Source organism: Vicugna pacos, chromosome 2 (assembly GCF_048564905.1).
Source record: "Vicugna pacos chromosome 2, VicPac4, whole genome shotgun sequence".
Taxonomy (NCBI): Eukaryota; Metazoa; Chordata; class Mammalia; order Artiodactyla; family Camelidae; genus Vicugna; species Vicugna pacos.
Window position 1 is genome coordinate 37,452,605 of NC_132988.1, and position 15,947 is coordinate 37,468,551.

The 15,947-nt window shown below is 36.2% G+C and overlaps 1 protein-coding gene across 2 annotated transcripts in view; it reads right to left on the minus strand.

Moving 5' to 3' along the window:
- Positions 1-427: 427 nt before the first annotated feature.
- SYNPO2 (synaptopodin 2) overlaps positions 428-15,947 on the minus strand; it is a 156,786-nt gene continuing 141,266 nt past the window's right edge. The window contains exon 5 of one of the 2 annotated variants that reach the window (XM_031691484.2): positions 428-3,998. In XM_031691484.2, coding sequence (XP_031547344.2) covers positions 3,456-3,998 — 543 coding nt within the window. In that variant the 3' untranslated portion in view covers positions 428-3,455. The remainder of the gene's footprint in view (positions 3,999-15,947) is intronic. The other variant, XM_072938291.1, reaches the window with a different exon arrangement.

The following is a 15,947-nucleotide window of genomic DNA, read 5'->3' on the forward strand; positions in this document are numbered from 1 at the left end:
CAAACATAGTAGATTCTCTGAGTCCAGAATGGTTTTAGAAATTCAGCCAGCACATTATCAAGTTATATTACCATTGGCTATGCTTGTGCTTAGGACTGATTTTCAATATACTATGGAAGAAAAAATTAATAAAGAATAACATTAAAATAATATTAAGTTAGAAAGGAATACTATTATGATATTAAGATATGGATCCAAAGCCTCTTAACTTACATGTGAAATTGATCATATTTTGAGGTAAGTGGTTTTTTCAGTTTTTAAATGTTACAGTTAAAATGCTATCAATCAGCCTGAAATTGTTGTGATGTGTCTGGAAGCTGATACCATAGAAACTAAAATTTTAAAATATGTAGTTGATAAGATTAACTCTTTGGAATGAAGACTAATTCAAAACAATTTTTTTTACAAGGAAAACATGAAAAGGCTCTTTAAGTTGATTTGCAAGTTAATTTTTATTACTAATACAATTTTGATTTTCAGTATGAATCTTTCAAATACAGTCTTTTGGGATAAACAAAGGTGGAAATGTTAAACTAGTTAGCAGGAGAACATAGTCTATTTTAATAGAAAAATGTGGACAGTATAGATACTTCTACTTTGAATAGAAATCAATGTGAAAATCTACTTTCTATTAAAAACAAACATTTCTTCGGTTCCTCTCTAATTATAATAACTGAGCCTGTTTGCTGGAATTTTTCATCCGAAGTTTCAACTCATTAGTATATATATGTGCTTGACCCCTAAAAGTGTGGCCCTTTCTAATGTGAGTGATGGGGCCAAAACGTAAAAGAGACATATTCAAAGATAAATTGACTAGAATTGTGCAATAATCAAACTCAAAATACAAGACAGTATTTAAATCATCTTAAAAATGGACACTTCACACACATGCAATGATACGGTATTTAAACTCAAGATGGAAAAAAGTCACCAAATTAGTGTACTTTTAGAGAGTGTGTGTAATGCATGGTAGAACAGAACTCTTTCTACCTATGTGATTGCTACTAGTAGAAAAATGGCTCACAACACATGTGGTATACATTTACAAAGCAACAGCTCTTCTCTCAAAAGGCTATTATTTGGCATACAAGACAAACATCATATTTTTGTGAGAACAGTAGTTCTCTAAGTATTCTCAATAGGAATCCGGTATCAGCGTGGCAGAATTAGCTCAAACATTAGCTTGAATGTTAGCAATCTAACTTTACTCCTTTTCAAGTAAACTGGAGATAATTACCCATACATTTTGTGATGATTTGACAATGACACTTTTGCTTTTCAGAATTATATCTGCAAAATATGACTTCTTGAATCATTGATTTCTAATAAAAATATGACATTCATTTCCTTGTGAATGAAAAATGTGCAACTTTCCTGCCATGTATTGTCTTTTTCTTGGTGCCTAGAATAAATTCAGATAGCTTAATACAATGATTATTTTGATCTAGTGCATGCAAAGAGGGGGATGGCTGTTTAATAATAATAATCTTTAAGTTTGAAATGTCTGCTTCTCTCTATTTTTCGTCTAGTGAAAGTTTTAATGAATAATATAATGCATATCAATTTTTAGAATTGCAGTATCTAAAATGTAAGGATAAAATGAAGTAACTTCTAGCATTTATAAAAATAAAACAACATAACAGGATATGATCCTGGCTCACAAATCTTCCTGCTAAACCCCCCATATCTTAAAACATTGACACCAGAATGATTGAACCACTATAATAAAGTTTAAAACAAGTAAGTATTTTATGTGGGGGATTTCTGAGAATTCCTAAGAGACTAATGAAATATCAGGCATTATTTTTTTTAGAAAGTCTTTAGGAGTCAATTATTATTATCTTATAATTTGAGAGAATTAATGCTATATCAATTTAAGATAATTTAGCAATATTAGAAAGTACCCTTTTCTTTTCTCAATAGCTAAACAAGTTAGTATCTGGGTGATTCCATTACTAATACAACTTACTGTGATTTCTTCAGCTTTTTATTTTCTTGTTTCCAAGGGATTACTTGTATCTTGGCAATTTTTTAAAATTTTAATCTGTGAAAGAGACCATGATAGTGATAAATTCAAGAGTTAAAAAGTAAAACAAAGCAAAATAATATTTTAAAACCTAAGAAAGTTGTGAATACTCAAGGTGTTTTTATTTTAAAATATTCTCAATACTCACTTATAATGTAAAATACTTTGAACTTCCTTGTATTTAGTACTTTGGGGGTATGGCAGTGAGGAGCAGGTGTTTGACTAATTGTCTCATGGTCATGCTAACAAGGGATGGGTCGTGAAATTGTCCAAGCAACTGCTTCACTTCTTTTGAACATCCTAATGATGGCTTTCTAAAGAAGCACCACTCGTTGCATAGGCTTCTGCAGCATGCTTTCTATAACTAAATAAATGGTCATGACCTACAGTTGCATAATAACAGACACATCCATCTACCACTTCCTTAAATCCATTAATAGCTTTTTCTTCACATCAACCCTCACTCCACGTAACACATATCACAAAACCTACTGCCCAACAATTCTTCTTGGACTTTTAATGATACATGAAGTGACACCAATGACCTAACCCACCCCTAACTTTAATCTCATATTTCTATGATGAGCAGCAAAAATGAATAATGCATCAAAAGTCATTCTACTAATGAGAGAATCTCAGAATATCAGAGCTGTTCAGGATATAAGAGATTAAATAATCTGATCTTCTCATCTGACAAATGAGAACACCTGAACCCAGAGTCTATTCCTGTCTCAGGCTGCTGACTTTGAATAGATTAAAAATAAATCTTATACCTAAACCTTTCTGTTCCCTACACATTACACCATTTACCTTCTGAAATGTATAACTGTCTTACTCTCAAATATTTATTTCTTTCTGAGAAGTCTATATATCAATTCTAAAAAATCTGAATTTTACAGATTTTTAAAAGTATTTCAGAGAAATGCTTAAAATAACAGCATGAAAATCCTTTTTAAAGGAATTATTTTTTACTGGTATACTCCCATTGGAAACTTCTCCCATCTTATATTCCTTGTTGTTACTGCTGATGAAAATTAGCATATCCTATTTCATTAATTCTATCCTAGACTGAGGCACATACAAGAAAATACTTAGTTTCAATTGAGAGAGTTTAGTTGCCTAGACTATCTCATATTAATGAAGTAAAGGGAATTAAGACTATGAATTACATATAAGTGCCATCAATGCATAAAATGAATATTTCTTCAAATTCTCTATGCATCAGCAGAAAAGGAAGTGATTCACTCTCACATGTGCATACACACACATACACACACATACACTCACACACACACACAAACTCGGATAAATGATCTATGAGAACAAGCCAAGATCAAAAGTGAATTTAAATCTTTTGGAAAAGTCAAAAATACTGGAAAGAAACATTTTTTTAAATTATTGTAGGTGGCACAATCAGTTCTTTTAACTTTTATGTTTGGCGTCTCCATCCCCTTGGGTGTGGGTTATAGTTGCAATTGGCTACTGAAAGACAGTAATCAGACCTAGTCTCCATGGACATTATTTCAGAATCATTTCTGGAAGGCTGCCTATAATACGCATACGGCACCTGTGAACCATATGGGGAGTTGGTGGGCATATTGTTACTGGGTAGGGATGCAATGTTATACTCTTGCCTTCCAAATGAGCCCATATTGGCCTTCTGGGTTTGGGGAACATAGGCCAGTCTTTCATTCCACTCTTTTGGTGGCCCTGGAAGCACCTTCCTCTGAGCTGCAGAGACCACATTTGCCACAATGGATTCCTGGATGTTTCTGGGTGGAAAGGCATCATCCACTAGACCAAGAGGAGATTTGGCTGCTGCTTCCCAAGGAGTTAGTCTCTTGTTTGCTTTCTCTAGCCCATCAGTTGGTTTGCTAGAGTAGCTATAAGCAGGCTGATATACCCAAGGAGATGCTGTAGAGATGATGGGCGGTACTGGTCTTCCGGGAAGAGAAAGAGAGCGTTCAATCTCCTGGAAATAATGAAAATGTTAAAATATCTCATTCATTTTGGTTTATTCTGATTGTTATTGCAAAGTATTTTCCACACCATTGCCAAGCACTATAAAAATCAAATCCCCACAATGCTTAGTCCTAAAGCCAAGATAGGCTGCCTTTGCCTAGTATATTATCAGCTCTGGTCTGGGACTTGCCCCTCACTCGGAACTTCCTCCTTGCTCTCCTTTTCTGAACCTATAGCTCCAATTGCTACCATCTTTCTTAGGTATAACCACCATGGCAAGAGCCCTGTCATCACTGGGAGCCACCCTTACTTCTGTCTGCTCTCCAGGTATTCATGGCTACATTCACAGCCCACCCTCATTCTAGTCCTAGCCTCCTGGTAAAAAAAGAAATACAACATATTGGTAACTCCAGAAACAGACCATAAGCTGCTGGGCTTTGTACTTTTCTCAGGTGACTTTTAATCTGTTATCTTATTTTGATCCACAGAATATAGAGAAAAACAAACAAAAGCTACTTAGATGTATTAAATGTTGCCAGTCTGATGACATAGATGGCCTTTTCCCTCTTAGATTCTATGTATGTACTGATGAAGATCATATGGATCTTTTCTGAGTGTGGTATACTCCCTTTGTCTCTAAAGGAAACACTCCAGCTGCTTGTTTCATTTGTCCTTTCCTTCCTTTTGTGTGTATTTCATTGAGAGTGTGTGTCCCTGCAACATTCCCTTGTGTATGCTAAATGTTCAGTTTGTTTAATATGCAGAAATATAATTTATTGAAATCTCCTGTATTCTCTTCTTTTACCCATTGTGTATCTCCAGGAATCTTGAAATCTGGTTATCTGCATTATTTCCTTACACATTCCCAACTGCATAAGACTCTTAGACAAACTCCTGGCAAAAAATAGTAAAGGCACACTTAAGAAAATGAATCAACTTTGAAAGTATCAAGAGGTGGATGGGTATAGCTCAGTGGTAGAGCACATGCTTAGCAAGCACGAAGTCCTGGGTTCAATACCCAGTACCTCCATTAAAAAAAAAGTTCAAAACATTATTGAATGATATTCTAATAACAAAGACATCAGGGATTGTTTTTTCAGCTAAGGTATAAACATTAATCAGTTGAATGTTGCGGGGAAGGGTAGAACTTTGAAGTATAATCTTGAAAGAGTAAGTCAAAGTTTTCTGAGGAGAAATTTAGAATAGCACTGAAGTTAAAAAAAAAACTCACGTAGAATACACATATGCCATATATATAGTAGTAGTGCAGAGTATGAAGGAAGAGTGTGCAGTGACCTCAGTGAACAAAACGACTGTTACTCTTTCACGTACTGCTCAGACTGCCAAACGTGCCTTCAGACTCCTTTACGTGCTAACAATAGAATAAAATTACAAATTGTCTTAGGTTAGAGGTGCAACTGTGGTATAAATAAATAGTTCTTCAGGTACGTTGTTCTTTCTGTTTGTGCCAAAAATATTGCAGGCCCCTATTCTCTGCCTGCACCAAAACCCCTAATTCTCATGTATTTCCTCAAAGCAGTTCTCAACATCTTGTTCTTTGGTGCCATTTCCTTCTGTCCATTTCTTGCCTGAGGCTCATGCTGTTCTCTGCTTGTCTGGCTAAATATGTTGAATTGGTTATTTTTTGTGTATTATGTATGATGTGTCATCACAATGCTTCTTTATTTTTGTCTCCTATTACCCTTTAAATGTTTTTAATGAAAGAATGTTTTTCACTGCTGCCAAAAACTCAACAGGTCCTGTGACATTCTGCTTCCTTTTAGAAATAGTCCTATGTCACCTTAAGTTACCGAAACCACTTTATTTCAACATAGAATATCCAAGCCTTTGGAATAACAAACTCCGGTCTCCACTTAGAGTTAAATCTCTCCTTCTCCAACCGGGGCCCTTTCCAGGAGGATCACTTTCCTTCAGGGAAGTCACTGTGGTTGGCTTCTTCATGCTTTCCTCTTTGTCTCCTAGCTTGCTAACCCTGACTTCTGGCCCCCTGGGGTTAGACTGCAAGGATGAAAAAGATAAAAGGGCAGAAGGAAATTTTTACTTGGTTTGGTAACATCATATTCTGGCTTTTCACTCTCAGAGTCAGGTAGGCCCAGAGAAGGAAACTTTCGAAGAATATATGAGGATTCCTATCACTGGGGACATCTTGTCTGTAGTCCTCGATTCATGCTGATTCATCTCTGTTCCAGGGGTTAACTTGGAAGTCAATCTGCACCACCTAGAAAGCTGTCTACATACAGCTTGTAGCAACTGGAGTCTGTTTGCACCCGTGGAGAGGCCCTAAGACGACCCCTTGCTCTCCTTTGCTCCTGGCCTGGTTTACAGCTCTGGTCTACAGGGAACATTCACATCATTTGAATGTTAGGAGCGGAGCTGCGAATTTCCTGATTCAGTGCCAAAACTGTTTGTCAGCCCAACTCTCATTCTACAGACAGATATCCTAAGAGGGAGTCAGACTTCAGTCCACTCTGACCTCCCATCCATCCTGCTGACATCTTGTATCAAGTTCTCTAAGAAGCCACTTTTCTCACAAAGCTGGAGGTGAGTGGGTAGGGCTCCTCTGCTCCACCTACTCCAAACACACACTCTGAGCTTCAGCACTGCAGAATTCCTCCTCACAAATTCCTCTTCCCTTGCCAGACTCTGACCCCCTTTAATAACATGGACCTAACTAAGGGGGTTAAGAATTGTGGAAGTGGCTTGCTATTCTTTGAACATGCCAAGGACACTTATGTCTACTGTTTTCTTTGTAAAGTCAGTATTTTAATCTGGAACTTCACTTCAGTGTGCAGCATCTCATATTTGATGGCCTTAGCGGGGAACTTTGACTATACTATCCTGTTATAGAACATTATCAGCTTTATTAGAGCATAGAGTTCTCTTATTTTTCTTTTAAAAAAAACATAGACTAAAAATAGAATGAACCTTTTTTTCTACTAATTAATTTTGAGAAATTTCTCTAATAACTTCAAATAGTCTTAAGAGTTGAAACCTTCTTCCTCACCCAGGCCTTCTTTGCTCTAGAGAAGGGGGTTCACTCATTTACAGGGCATCTCAGTCCTTAAGCTCTAATTGTTGAGAACTCCTTCTTTCCAGTGAACCAAACTTTGCCTCCCATAACTTTACCCCACTGATCCTGATAACACAGAATACATCTCCTTACATTCATATTCAGCCTTTCCTTCCCACGTTCCCAGTTGCTTCCACCCTCCTGGAACACCTTCACCTTCCTGTTGCTATCCTTCACTTTTCAAACTAAAGAGAAAGAACATCTGTGATGTTCATTCTCTCAAGTTTTCTGTATCCTTCTTCCCCTAGTTTGTTAGGTAATATATTAAGCTAATATATTAAGCTAATATATATAAGCTAATATATTAAGCTAATATAGATACAATATTTTGATCTCCTTAAGTAGATGGTATGTATGTAAACACAAACACCAAAAGCAAACTCAAAAAGATGTCATTCAAACTGACTGAGGGGTTATGTCTTCTGGCAGGTGGCACAGTTAATATTGCATGTGCCAACAGTCTGTGTGTATTTAGAGCAGTGTATCATTTACATGTTGCACCCATGAGAATACATGTCAGTCTTTAGCTGGTCCAATATAATGCATGCAATATTAGGCGGCAAATATTCTCACAGAACTCATGAATCACCTGATGTTACATATTCCCGCAGAAAGGATAAATACGAAGGATGCATTTTCCTACCTGTGCCTTCAAAAATAGCTAACACTAGTATATCATATGCTAAGTGCCATGTGGTGGGTGCTGATTGCTTTACATAGAGTGTTTCATACAGTCCTCATAACAACCCCATGAAGTAGGCACCTTTATGGGTCTCTATTTTCCAGACGAGAACAGTGAGACTTAAACAGGGTAAGTAACTTCCTCAAGGGTAGAAACCTAGCAAGTGCTGGAGCAGGGGGAGTTGAACCCAGAGAGTCTTGTATCAAGGATCTTAATTGAATACATATTGCACTACACTTGCATTGAAATTATTTTGGAAAAACATCTGTTCAAAAAAGATTTGAATCCAAGCAAACTAAATAGGAGATGTTAGAAATTTTGGAAAAGGTCATTGAAATTTTGATAACATTTGGATTAATTAATGCTGGCACTTTGCCATTTGTCACAGGAACAAGTAGGCGCCAGTGCATAGGGAATACATCCCACATAGATGCACTCCTCTCTATGAAGATGAGACACAGGGCACTCTGCATTCAAGTCAGCTGAAAAGCCCAGAGGAGCTGGGGGCTTTCTCCACTTACCATAAAACATCTTTCATGTCAATTAGATGTCGACTTAGCCACATAGCTTGTTAAGGAAGCTGCTTAGCTAGCTTCCTTGTTAAACTGGTAACCAATTTAACTGGCAGGAAACACTCGACATTTTAAAAAAGGAAGGGTCATCTGAGGCTTACCTAGAACAAAGAAGTGAATTCTAAAGCAATGCAAATAGCCCTAGAAGCCAAGGAAGTTTAATGTGATTTATATTTTGAAGTTTAAACTGTTTAATACCATAAACCTTAAAAGCTAAAAAATTCTCTTGGTTGAAATCCTGCTTACACATGCACAGTAGAGTCTCCAGCTGACACGTTATTTCAGCTCCTTCGACTCCCATCTTCTCTAACCACACGTGATCAGTAAATATTCATCACAAACATACACTCTACCATAAGTGGATTCTAATAAAAACCAACAGGAATAAATAGCATTTCTTTTGCCTTTTAAATCACTGATGAGAATTTCTACAAAGCAGAGGCCCATGAAGGGGCACATGGATAGAAGAAAGCACCAGACATTCTCCACTTTTCCATTTGCTCAGGTCAGAATCTTTGGAGTGATTGTTGACTCTCCCCCATCTCTTACACCCCACACCTGAACTGTCAGCACTTACTTTAAAATACATCCAGCGTCTGACCACTCCTTACAACCTCCACTGGTACCATCCAGGGCTAACCCGTAATACTCTCTTTCCTGGATTATTGCTATAGTCTCATAGTTTCCCTAGTTCATCCTTCCTCCTTTACTCTATTCTCAGTTTGGCAGCCAAGATTATCCTATTAAAACCTAAGTCAGATTATGTCATGTAGTCCTCTGTTTAAAACTCTTGTCATGGCTTCTCATTTCAAAACAGGAAATGACACACAAGGCCCTACAAAATCTGCCGTTTTCACCACTCCATATGTCTCTGATTTCACCTCTGCTGGTCTCTCCCTCTCACTTTGCTCCAACCACACTGGCCTCTTTGCCGTTCTTTGAACAGATCAGTTATACCCTCACCTCAGGACTTTTATGCTTGCTGATCCTCTGCCTGAAACACAGTACTCCAGATATCAGCATGAGCCTACTTCATTTCCTTCAGGTCTTACTCAAATATCATAGGATCACTGTTTGGCTATGCTCAATCTCTCTCTCTCTCTCTAAAATTTTTTATCCCCCTGTCCTCCCCTTAGGTTTATACCTATGTAACATAATAAATATTTTATTTAATTATTTTGTTTATCTGATTCTCCCCACTAGAATTTACCTCCATCTAAAGAAAAGGTTATTGTTTTTTTCACTAAGACATCCCTTTAATTAGGAAATTTGGTTATCTTCACCAAACTTTTTGGTCATGTCCTAAGATGTAGCCCTTCTCACATGTCAGCTACATGTGGTGAGAGACCCACATAGGTTGACCCATCCCTGTCACCCCCAGTACGTACACACCAACATGTAGGCCAAGACACGTTTGGCAAAACAGATAGGGTTAATCAACATTTACAAACAAATCAATTTTTCTAAACAGAGAAAAGATTTGTAACGTGTAAGTAAATTATTTACACTTAAGTCAGTGGAAGTGTGAGGATTTTAAACTACTTTGATTCCCCAAATGAGAAAAGTCATAGAAAATTATGCATGAGTCCTAAAGAGGGCCCGAAATGTATTTGCAAGATTTAAAAATTAAGACCCAAGAAGAAAAAGATAATGGAAATTGGGATGAGTTAAGAGTTGGAGAAGAGAAAATTGAAAGTTAATTTACCATTTATTATGAGACTGCAAACAGGTTTAGGAAATAGCAGTTTCTACTAACTAATCTCCAGGGACACTTCTAGCTCTAAAAAGTCTTCAGTTTACAAATTTTCTGACAGTAGAAGCTGGTCAATATTGGAAGAAGTTTCTTCATAGGGATGTAGAATCACTTTATATAGAGATCTTTACATATAGAACAAATGCCTCCCTTGAGATGATTTAGATACAATTAAGTAGTCTGGGGCTTAAGGAGAATTTTAAGGTCATTTTTGTTTTAGTCTCTTAATAAAACAGTCCCTCTCTCATATTCCCTGGAACCTGCCTTTTTAAAGTGAGTCTAAAGTCTTCTTCCACCAAGTGGAGTTTTTAGAATTCTGTTATAATGCCTTCTTATCTAAAAAATGGAGAAGTGTCAATTTCTTTAGACAGAAATAAGCTGTATTATTCTGCTCACCAAGAATAGTGCAGAGAACTAAGACTAATAAGTCCATTACTGAAAAAGTAGCCAAGTACCGATACATTGCTTAAATAGTTCCATCAATGCAATAAACATACATAGACATCAAAATAAGAGATAACATCTTGTAGCTAGAACTTCTCATCGTGGCTTTGCCATTGACCATTTATCTTAATTTGTCTTACATTAACTATTAGACTAAACTTTTGTTTCTAAAACAATAAACTTCTTTTAAAAAGTTTTATTCTATCTTTGAAGGAAATCTCTTTGTGAGAAAGCCTAAGAGTTGTGACTGACAATGGAAGCCAGCATGTTACACTGGAAAGAATGTGAGTTTGGACCTCACATTGACCTGGGAGTCCTGCCTTTGCCTGTTGTTACTCATATGATTCATCCTCTCATAGCCTTACTTTCCTTGGTTGTAAAATGATAAAAATGCTAGTTACTGTTTCAAGATTATGGATATTATGTTTATAAAATCAAATGCCACGTAGCACAACAGATTATTCTTGTTATTGTGAGAAGAGTCCATGACGCCTTAAAAGGTGTCAGAGACCTGGCAGAACCTTTTGTTCAAGAGGCAACTGCACAGGCTGGCTGCTGACCCAGGATAAAAATAGGAGGGTGCCTTGCCTTTGAAGTGGCATTAGCAGCGCACGCCTCAGATATTGCTGTGCCAGCCACTGCCCCCTCCCAGCAGAATGCAGGCAGCAGGGCTGGCCAGAAACATCGCCGCTGACCTCATCTCTCTGCTAGCTCTGGGTGTGCCAAAGTATAGGCTTCTTGATCTTTTTTAACCTTCTGTTACAGAAGAATAAATATAACCATATTCAGTTTAAGGCCCTGAAGGCTGATGTCAGGGAGGATTCTGTGCATCTACTTCTGTGGACCCTTCCATCTTAGAAGCAATAATAACAATAACTGAAATGTATAGAACTTGTACTATGCACTAATCACAGTTCTAAGTTATTTTTTGTCTATTAACTCATTTAATCCCACCAACAATCCTACAATCCCCAATTTCTGCAAATAAGAAAACTGAGGCATAGAAATTAGGTAATTTACCTAAAGTCACACAACTCGTGTTTGTGTAGGGAAATTGAAGAATTAAGACCATAGATAATAAAATTTTATCTAAATAATGTATTTTAAGGCATATATCTGTTAGTGTAAAGAAATTACTACAGCAGCAATTTTTACCCTCTCACCTTTCTTTATCCTCAAAAATGAATTATGTCATTCTAAAAGTGATAACCTGTGAAAACACCCCTATTATTATTCAGTGTTCTATTTAAATAGCAGGAATTGCCATTTTAATTTGTTGTAATTCTTGAGAAAAAGCCTTACTTAAGTATATTTTTATGAAAGCCTACTTTAACTGGTTTGAACATAGAAATAACACCTTTCTTTCCTGAAGCAAATCCAGGCAACCATCTTCTCTGTTCCTCATTCACAGAAAGAAAAGTTACCATGAATGTGCATTTATCCCTAGAAGGAAAGTGGAGATAAGAGAGATATTTTATAGCTTACATGCCTGCTATTTGAAGAAGAGCTAATACCCTTTAAACCAACTCGTTTCCCAACTAGAATGGCTTTTGCTGTCTTAGAGGAAAATTTGATCAGTTAAGATATTAAGAACAATTCTTAAGATATGTGTGGGTGCTGTGGAACTACCTTGCTTAGGTCCTTTGCATGATTACATTCTCCAGATCTCCTACTGGCAGGTTTTTAAGCAATCCTTCTGTCACAACTCCTAACTAATTTTTTTTTTAAACTGGAAAATCCATGCTGGTTAATGGTAATGATGGAGACAAATCAACAACTATACAACATGTGACAACATTATTTCATAAAGATGCAGAGAATACAGTATGAGGAAAATGATTTACTTTTTTACTCTTTGTAACTGTTTTCCATCCATTATGTTTCTAAGCTTATTAAATAGATCCTTTGATTCATAACCTGGGCCCTAGGGAAAATGTTTAAACCTACTGTTCTTGGGAAATTTAAGATTTCCTGCCAAATCGTATTTATGTTTCCCTCATTAAAAACATGGCTCCAGAGTGGTGTTTAAAATTAGGACTAAAAAATATATAACTCTTCATCTGGGGAATCACCAACTTGCTTTCTTAAGTGCAGAGTAGGTAAAAATTTTGCTTAATTGCCTTGCCATCTCTCTCTGGTACAACTAGCACATTTTATTTAATGATATCTTTCTTGTCTGAGGGAATTTACACAATAATTTCGTACATGTCATTTCATTTTAGAGATACAAGAATTCCATAAAGTATAAGGGATTCTCAAATGACTAATTGTTTTTCAAATGAACAGATAATGAAAAACTAAGGGGGGAAACAGATTAAAGAGGAGTATACAGTGATAGTCCTGCTGGTGTGCTTCTCAAATGCAAATGGGAAAAACGGAAACATCTTTTATCAGAAGTGTCCCAAGACACATTTCTTCAAAATAAGAAGCATTTACTGCACTTGAAAATACTAATCCCAGGTATATGTGTAATCCCATTAATGGTTCAAGGGGACGTCTCATGAGGTATTAGGACAGCGTGTCTACTTACCAAACTTTTAAAATTAGAGAGCAAATATTTAACTTTGCCCATGGCATTAGCTGTTATTACAGCTTTTCCTATTGGTATAGATTTCTTATTGCACTTACAAAACAGCAATATATAATCATCTAGACATAACATTGAATATTAATACTATAGCAAATTTTGCTACGTGGGCCACACATTTATTCAAAAAGATCTCATTCCTTATTATTTCCCTGACCACTCCTCATTCCCAAGTTCACCTTCATTTTGATGTGATGTTACATAGTTATTGACTATCCAGTCACTAAACAATTGTTTCACTTTCAGTATTGATTCATTCAAATGCATAGATGAATTAGCAAAAAATCTTTATGAATCAGCTACAAACACTTCATCAACCATCTAAGCTACTTTGAATATGTAGGCTTGGCCTAATATAAAAAATAAATTTTTCTTGAGTAACTAAAATGTCTCGGCCCTCATAAATATACATTTGAGATTGAGAGAAGAGATCCTTCAGTAATATGCATGTCTGAAGTTCTTAAGCAACTATCCATTAAAAAAAGAAAAATGCTAGGGAAGGGATGGAAACAAAATGTCCAGAGCTTATCTATTTGTAAAAAGATTCCTTACTTACACCAGTGAAAAAGTTCCCCTCAGATCTGTTTCTATCTGTTTTCTTAAATATTATGAGATACTTTCTGATAGTGGTGTGCATATTTTTCAGTTAATGGTTGTTCCCCTCATTCCATCCTTGTTCTTAATCTTGCTTCTTTCAGTATTGGTAAATTTAATGAAGATGAATTCCTTTTAAAATGTAAGTAGTAGATCAGTGATCATTGACCACATAATCACACACACCAGTGATCTAGGCTAGAGCTTTTGTGTGTTTTAGCTAGGAGGAAACTTATCTCCCAATTCTTTCATTTAAAGGGCCTGAAGGAGGGGAGGGGAGAGGAGGGGGAACAACCCCTACAATTTAATACTGGGTCAGATAGTCCCAAATGAAATGCAACTTTGATGTTACAACTAGTTGTCTAGACCAGTATATATATTTTTTTTGCAAAAAATGAAGTCTAGATGAGACGGAATAAATTCTGACAATGTAATGCATCCCCATGGTACATTGATAATTAAACATCTATGCACCATTCACAAAACAGGATGTTGCCTTTGACCATGGTTGATAGCGCTAGGTAGTATATTACAGAAGTTGGGGGGGAGAGGGGGCAGAATGACAACACAACAGAAGTTGAATAGTGAAAGCAAAGAAGATAAATATTAAATGGCTTTTTGTAAAAGATTGCTTTCTGTATAAATGCACGATACATTTGACATAATTTTATAAAATGAAACACGTGCATTTTAACAGCAAAGGATGAAGATCTAATAATTCAGGTGAAGCGACAGGCAAAAGATACTAGAAGTTCTGCTTTACAGCATTGCAAGCCCTTTTCTTACTTTACTCCAGGGTGCCTAATGGCTGTCACAGGACTAGAGATGTCTCTGAGTTTCAGAATGTTTCCCATCCTCAAGAAGTATCTGCATGTGTTTCAATAATAGTTGGGAAGAATTATGACCACACTTTTCAGACACTGGAATCAAAGCAAATCTTCTAGTCAGGGCTTCAAGAAAAGAAAAATTATTCTCTAACTTCCTAAGCTCTGCTTTTTCTCTCAGAAAAATTATGTCTTTGATTGTAAGCTATTTTTCCTTCAAATATTCTGGAATTGAAGTTGTAAGGAACAAACAAATTTTGTCTTGTTGGGTTTTAAACTGATCATGGTTTTCAAAAAGCATTAAACTGCATCAAAATACTCACAAAACTTAAAAACCTAAATGTGTTTAAGGAGATTTTATACATAGAAGTATAAAATCTTGGAGATGGAAAGCATTTTAGAGATCCTGCAGTCACGCTTCAATGAGGTACAGGAGTTCCTTTTACAACACACCTGATAGGGATTGCAATGAAAAAAGCACAGGATATGAAAACAGATAAAACTTGGATTCAGCTGATGAGTCTCCTGCCCTGCTGGCTGGGTGACTTTCGGCAATTTTCTTAACCTCTCTGAGCTTCAGTTTCCTTATCAATTAAAAAAATTGAGGATAATTTCCACCAAATAAAGTTGTTGTGAGAATTAAATTAAATACACATATTAAAGCCCTTAACACTGTTAGGGTTGTATCTAGTATATATGTTAGTTCCTTCTCCATCCCTTTCCCACAAGTTTTTGAAGTTTTCTTAAGTTAAACTGAAATGTACTATCTTGTAACAGACATCTGTTAGTCCTGTTTTTTTGTTTCTGTTTTTTCCACCAGTGAAGACCTTTACTCTCTTAACGACACCAAAGCTCCTCAAATATCCAGCTTTCCTATCTCCTTTTAGTCTTTTCTCCTCCTACTGCTAAATATACAAACGTATATCTTATATTACAGAACTTCCAGACATATCACCATCCTTTGTTTTAGAAATAAACTTTAGTGCATCAAAAGTCTGAAAATAATACTCTTGTTGGGATCAAAGCTGCTACTCAGTGGGTTTACCTATCCCTTTGTTCTGTACACTCTTCTAATGTTTAAAATCAGCCTCTGACTGATTTGGCATTTTGTCAGTCCACCATACAATTTGATCATTTTAATGTTAAGGAGAAACAAAAATACTGGGGTCTTTCATAAAGTACACAGACTTCTTTTTAGTTTTGAAGATTTTACAGTCATGTTTGTTTTCATTTTTAAAAGCTAATTAGCATTCAAAGTTCAAAATTCTCCTTTAGCTTAAATACCAAAATAAGAATGTTTTGATTACTGCCAGAGAGATGTAAGTTTGTTATTAGTAAGAGCATTTTTGATTGGAGATAAGAGACTCTACTGCCCTACGGCCAAGGGAAGTCATGCAATCCCTTTCCCCAGG